At 50.8% G+C, this 7,123-nt stretch overlaps 1 protein-coding gene across 1 annotated transcript in view; it reads right to left on the bottom strand.

The window, feature by feature from the left end:
• Positions 1-7,123, bottom strand: part of GRID2IP (glutamate receptor, ionotropic, delta 2 (Grid2) interacting protein) — a 113,362-nt gene that overhangs the window by 52,024 nt on the left and 54,215 nt on the right. The window contains exons 9-11 of the mRNA XM_015429022.1: positions 4,928-5,103; positions 1,043-1,057; positions 885-986 (exon numbers count right to left, since the gene is read on the bottom strand). Coding sequence (XP_015284508.1) covers positions 885-986; positions 1,043-1,057; positions 4,928-5,103 — 293 coding nt within the window. The remainder of the gene's footprint in view (positions 1-884; positions 987-1,042; positions 1,058-4,927; positions 5,104-7,123) is intronic.

Raw genomic sequence — 7,123 nt, 5'->3', positions numbered from 1 at the left:
CATAGGTCAATAACAAAGCACAATTGCTAGTAGAAAATTCATTTTGGGCTTCTATTTGACTGTTACTCGCCCGACATGAATTTTCTACTAGCAATTGTGCTTTGTTATTGACCTATGAAGAAAAATCATGTGAGCATCAGGCCTCATTTTTACTCTTATAGATGAGACAAAAAACTGGAAATTATCAATAGAATCTTGTTCAGAAGAAGGAACGTCGAAACGACACAGGACATTCCGGAGCACGTCGTTAACATCATTTGCTTCGTTAAAAACCACTCCTGTTTATTTGAAACTGACTGTATTTTTGTATTCCAACCTTGTTTAAAAAAGCATATCACTTTAACTTATTTAAACAGCGTATATTTTCTGATTTTTGCAGTACTATATTATTCAGTTTAGCACGCTTATCACAATAATAATCACTGTGTAGAGCAAACTAATTTATGCAGCAGCCAAATCGCTCGCTCACAACTTTCATGCCAGTAGCTCACAAAGTAGAATTTTTGCATATAAGACTCCAGAACGTAGGGGGAACATTGGTGGGTAGCCATGTTGGTCTGAAGTAATAGAGTAAAGTCTGAGTCCAGGGACACCTTCAAGACCAACAAAGGTTAATTCTGGGTACAAGCTTTTGGTGTGCACGCACGCTTCTTCAGATCCCTTGTGAAGGATACCGCTCGAGCCCAAGGATCGCCCACTGTCATGGACACGCCCCGTGGACTTTGTTCATTTCCGCTCCCCCAAAATACAGCCATCCCAAATCTCTGGAGGGGGAGCTGGCAGAGCCTTAAAGGGACTCCCTCCTCCTCCTCCTCCTCCATGCCAAGCAAGCAGATGGAACGGCACAAACGCGAAGCGAGTGGAAATCCACCAGCGCGACCCACCTCCAGTTCCGCCGTCCTCGGAGCTGTGGGTGCGAATGCTCGTCCGGCACACGGGGGCTGGCCGAACTGAGCTGCGGTGCCGTTCCTCGGCCTCTGGCTCAGCTGAAAAGGAAAATCCTCGCATGTGACGTCTCCTCCTGAGAGGCCACCCTGCTCACGCTTGACTTCCTTTTCTGCACAAAGGAAGGCAGGAGCTCTCCGCTATTAAATTGTAAGGCTCCAGGGCTCTCCACTAAGCAAGGATCCCAAGGTGCCTTTCCCTCAGTGCCACTCGTTGGCATCCACCACTGCAGGTGGCTGGAGGGGGTATTGCAGCTCTCTTCACAAGTTCAGAACAATGGAACCACCCCCCAGGACTGAACAGGGACACAGGACTCTTATCTCCCTATGTACAGACTCACATTCTAGCTGTATCTGAAGAAGTGAGCAGATATTCGTGAAAGCTCCTACCCCTGCCACAAATTTTGTGCAGTGCTCCTGGACTCCTGCTCTTTTCTACTGCTACAGACAGACTAACCTGGCTGCCCATCTTGATCTGTCTGAAGAAGTAAGCAGTGACTCACGAAAGCTCCTCCCCTGCCACGCATTTTGTGAGTCTTTGAGGTGCTGCTGGACTCTTGCTCTTTTCTGCTTCTCCGGACAGACTAACACGGCTGCTGACCTCGATCTATCTCCATGGAAGGCACTCCACTGACCTCGATCTATCTCCATGGAAGGCACCCTACAGAATGGGAATCCTCCAACCCTGTGAAGAATCACTCCCCTCTCCAGGATATGAGGACGGATGGACTGATATTCTAGTTGTATCTGAAGAAGTGAGCAGTGACTCACAGAAACTCGTCTCCTGCCACAATTTTTTGTTAGTCTTTCAAAGGTGCTCCTGGGCTTTTGTTTTTTTTCTACTGCTACAAACAGACCAACATGGCTGCTCATCTTGATCTATCTGAAGAAGTTAGCAGTGACTTTGACGAATCCCACTTTTGGGACAATCGCTCTTTTTTGTTCGATGTTGGGTTTCGGGTTTAAGGCACCAGTTTGCAAGGTCTGAGCAAGGATGCCGAACTGCAGGCTGTGGAAGGTCGGTAGTTCAGCAGTTCGAGACCCGGGTGCCGCATGACGGAGTGAGCTCCCATCTCTAGTTCCAGCTCCTGCCAACCTAGCAGTTCGAAAGCAAGAAATTGCAAGTAGATAAATAGGGACCACTTCGGTGGGAAGGTAACAGCGTTCCGTGCACCTTGGTGTTTAGTCATGCCGGCCACATGACCACGGAAACGTCTTTGGACAGCGCTGGCTCTTCGGCTTTGAAACGGAGATGAGCACCACAACCCTAGAGTCGGACTCGACTGGCTTTCGAGCAAGGGAACCTTTACCTTTACCTTTTCACTCATCAGGTCGACATAAGTTGGAAGCAACTTGACAGCAAGAGGAGATGTTGTTAACAAGCAAACCCAGGTCTGTCTTCCAAAGGGAATGTTCCAAAAACTGGGTCTTCCCCCCCAGCATTCTAGCTGCAATTCAGCATTGTAAAAAAACAATCTTTCAGGAACAAACGCAAGCATTGCCTTGTAAGGAGCAATCCCGGAGCTGAAGATTAAAACCCTTCATTCTAAATTTACCCTCTGCCTTGGCTGCCTTGGATGCAAAAGAGCCCACAATGCCACCCTGAAAAGGCACAGCTGGTGCTGAGGTTGCCACAGTAACTGCAGGCAGCGACACGGAGGAAGGAGTAGGTGCGGGGCCCGTCACCGCAGGGATCCGGGTGACACATTAATACCCCCCTGCCACTCTCCGACACCAACACGACACATTTCCCAAAAGAGGCCTTGTCAGCTGATTCCCTGCTGCTTCTCCGGCTCTTTGGAAGGGGACATTGGGAGTGTGGCTCTTCCGCATCTCAGATGCAGGTTAATGAGGCTTACTCTGGAGCAGTGCTCAGGGCCCTACTCCGTCTTCGCTCTGATGGGCATGGTGGGCGATTCTGCATCTAGCGTTCACTCCACATTTTCTCAAATGGGAGGGAAACGTGCAGCTCGAAACCACATTCAGATACCTCGGGGCAACATTGCACTGACTGCAAAGTCACCCCTGAACGGCCATAAATCTATGCAGTAGGTACCGTAAACCCCGATGATCAGGGCTATTTTTGGGCGGGAACGCACAGGAACGGTGTTCCGGCCAGCTCCCGAGTTGGCCACGCCCAGCAGGAACTCATTAGCATAACAGGCCACACCCAACAGCAGAAACTCATTAGGATTGGCTACATTAGGGGTGTGTGGCCTAACATGCAAAGGAGTCCCTGCTACAAAAAAGGCCCTGGGTTTTGACAACAAACAAGGTGAACAGAATAAGAAGCAAAAGGTGGGTGTGGCTGGATGACCACACTTCTGGCAACATGGCGGTGCGGCCTAATGTGCCAATGAGCTGTGCTGTCAGGGGCGTGGCCCAATAGGCTAATGAGTTCCTGCTGTTGGGTGTGGCCTGTTATGCTAATGAGTTCCTGCTGGGCTTTTTCTACAAAAAGAGCCCTGCCGATGATCAAAGGAAGCGAAAGCGGCATGCCCGTGGGGAGGGTACCGTAAAATCCGACGCTCAAAGGAAGTGAAACCGGCATGCAAGGCAGAGGGGAATCCTCTGTTCCAAGGTGGGTTCCGTAAAACAACGGAGGGAAAAGCCAATGCAAAATCGCCCAGTGATGCTTTCTCAGTGACCTTCCATTTGCCCCTCCCTTAAAAAGATACCCAGACTCCCTGCACTTCTCATCTGCCCTTGCTGCTGGACAGAGACGGCATTAGGGCTTCCGGTGGAATTCGCTGCAGCCGACGCCCCCAACACTCCCTTCCCCTGGCCACTTGCTGCTGAGTGCTCCGTCACGCCTACTCCCAGCTGCACACAATGCCTGGTGCCATCGGGGAAAGTGCAGAGGATGACTGCGAGCATGAGCAGCGGGAGGGATTGCAAGCAGAGCAGGGGAAGGATGCGCAGGCAGGCAGTGACAGGCATGGGTGAGTAGGTGGGAAGAAAACTCTCTGTACTCCCCCAGATCTGGAAGGGACTGTGGCTCAGTGGAGAAGAGCCTCTGCCTGGCATGCTGAGGGTCCCAGGTTCAATCCCCAGCATCTCCAGTTGAAAAGGACCAGGCAGGAGGTGATGGGAAAGACCTCTCCCTGAGACCCTGGAGAGCTGTATAAGAACATAAGAACATAAGAGATGCCAATGTTGGATCAGGCCAAAGGCCCATCCAGTCCAACACTCTGTATCACACAGTGGCCAGAAATACCAGTGCCATCAGGAGGTCCACCAGTGGGGCCAGGACATTAGAAGCCCTCCCACTGTTGACCCCCCCAAGCACCAAGAGCATCTGTTTGGCATGCAGAAGGTCCCAGGCTCAACCCCCAGCATCTCCAGTTGAAAGGACCAGGCAAGAGGTGATGGGAAAGACCTCTGCCTGAGACCCTGGAGAGCTGTCAAAATGGGCTGTGGCTCAGTAGTAGAGCATCTGTTTGGCATGCAGAAGGTCCCAGGTTCAACCCCCAGCATCTCCAGTTGAAAGGACCAGGCAATAGGTGATGGGAAAGACCTTTCTCTGTCTGAGATCCTGGAGAGTGGCTGCCAGTCTGAGTAGGCAAGACTCTGAGACCCTGGAGAGCTGTCAAGAGGGGCTGTGGCTTAGTGGTAGAGCATCTGCTAGGCATGCAGAAGGTCCCAGGTTCAATTCCCAGCAACATCTTGTTAGAAAGGACCAGGCAGGAGGTGATGGGAAAGACCTCTGCCTGAGACCTTGGAGAGCGGCCGTGAGTCTGAGTAGGCAAGACTCTGAGACCCCGGAGGTCTGATTCAGTAGAAGGCCACTTCCTGTGGAACCCGCCCTGCCTCTGAGCATTTGCTGCCCTTCTGATCTAGCTATGAAGATCCAGCTTTTCTTCACCACCACCACCACCACCCTGGTGGGCAGCCCAGCACGGTCTCCATCCCCATGACCCCCAAGCTGGTTTCGGTGCTTTTCAGGACCCTGCCAGCAGCTGGGAAAGCCAGAGGCAACTCACCTGCGGATGCCGGCAGCTCACCTGCCACGGACTTGTAGCCAAGGAACCTGGCGATCTTCTGCTGGCAATGCTCCTGCTCCTCATAGGTCAGCAGCTGGTAGATGAACTGCCAGATGACCTGCTTGGAGGGGGTGTCCAGGACAGGGTAGACATCCACGATCAGAGTGTCGATGTTCCTGGGTGGGGGCAAGAGAAAAGGCAGTGGTCAGGCTGAGGGCCGGAAAGGGGTTTCAGAGTCTCAGGTACCCGTCTTATAATGCAGAAACCGATCCTCTGTACCCTAAGGAGAACTGTCCCCCTTCTCCCCTGGCCCCGATGTCCTCGACATGAAGAAACTAAGCAGCCAAAGCTCTCTTCCCCTTGTTCTGCCTCCACAAGAAGGGGTAGAAAACTTCCAAGGTGAAATGGATGTGATCTATAGGTCATATTCAGAATACATAAAGAAAAATAATCTGCCCGGTGAGGTGGTGGTGAGATTCTCCAGAAGACAAGTGAGGGACCAGATATTAAAAGCAACAAATGGAACTACCCTTAAAATTGACGGCAAGGAGATAAGAGTTTTGAAAGACATTCCCTTTGAAATAAGGGGGGAAAGGAAAAAAAATACAAAGACTTGGCTTTGTTTCTACAAAAGAACAACATACCCTACAAATGGATTGTACCCAAAGTCTTACTCTTTAAATTTAAAGATAAGAGGGGGGAAATTGACTCTGTTATGAAAGCAAGAGAGTTTCTGCAGCAACAAATGGATCCAACAGGAGAAGAGGATGACAAGAGCAACAAGGGCTCATTTCTTCGGATACAGCTAGAATGTGAGTCCATCTGTCTGATATACTGGGAAATGGGTTTGCATAAGGGGAATTTTTTGCCTTGCTGCTGGAAGGCACGCGAGCAGAGCAGAGCAGGGCTGCCAGTTCTCAGTTGAGAAAGAACTGGAGATTTGGGGAGTGCAGCTGGGAGCAGGTGGGGCTTGGAGGTGGGAGGGGCCTCAGCAGGACACAGCGCCACAGACCCCACCCTCCAAAGCAGCCATTGTCTCCCGGGGAACTGATCTCTGTCGTGTGGAAATCAGACGTAAATGTGGGAGCTTTCCAGGTCCCACACTTGGTGTTTGGGGGGCAACCGTGGGAGGGCTTCTGGAGTTCTGGTCCCGCTGGTGGGCCTCCTGATGTCTCCTGGGTTTTGGCCACTGTGTGACACAGAGTGTTGGACTGGATGGGCCATTGGCCTGATCCAACACTGGCTTGTTTTAGGTTCTTATGTCTGGGGCGGTGATGCTCTGTCTTCTTGGTGCTTGGGGGGCAACAGTAGGAGGGCTTCTGGAGTCCTGGACATACTGGTGGACCTCCTGATGGCTCCTGGGTTTTGGCCACTGTGTGACACAGAGTGTTGGACTGGATGGGCCATTGGCCTGATCCAACACTGGCTTGTCTTAGGTTCTTATGTCTGGGGCGGTGATGCTCTGTCTTCTTGGTGATTGGGGGGCAACAGCAGGAGGGCTTCTGGAGTCCTGGACATGCTGGTGGGCCTCCTGGTGGCCCCTGGGTTTTGGCTACTGTGTGACACAGAGTGTTGGACTGGATGGGCCATTGGCCTGATCCAACATGGCTTATCTTATGTTCTTACATCTGGGGCAGGGATGCTCTGTATCCTTGGCGCTTGGGGGGCAATGGTGGGAGGGTTTAGCAAGAGTGTTGGGTTTAGCAAGTCGAGCAACACTTCCGTTGTTATAGAGTTAACTTTGTTAGTCAACAGGAAGGCACATGTGTTTACTGTAATCAATCTGTCATCAGGTGAGAAAAGCCCACAATTTTTGTAGGAGGTCTTAGTTGAATGACCTGAACTTTAGTGTTCTGATGGGAAAATTCATATACCAGCTATTTTGCAATATTGGGGTCTCTTCCCTGTCTTTGTTCGCTTGGAGAAGAGACGCCATTATTCTCGTGTAGCCTTCTAGCTGTGAACATTTAGGATTTAGAGTCTGTTGCTTTAAATACTGTTCACCTTTTCCCTGTTAGTTCAAGTAAAGCAATTTTTGTTTTCAATGACCAATGCTCCCTCTAAGCTGTGGAGTCTTGTGAGCAAAAATTCTACTTTGTGAGTTACTGTAACAGGCATTAAAGTTGTGAGCAAGCGATTTGGCTGCTGCATAAATTTGTTTGCTCTGGAGCCGTCCTTCCTGAGCTAAGACAAAAA

This window comes from Gekko japonicus, unplaced genomic scaffold (assembly GCF_001447785.1).
Source record: "Gekko japonicus isolate JY-2015 unplaced genomic scaffold, Gekko_japonicus_V1.1 scaffold1395, whole genome shotgun sequence".
NCBI lineage: Eukaryota > Metazoa > Chordata > Lepidosauria > Squamata > Gekkonidae > Gekko > Gekko japonicus.
Note: the sequence above shows the minus strand (reverse complement) of the source record. Positions and strands in the feature narration are given on the sequence as shown.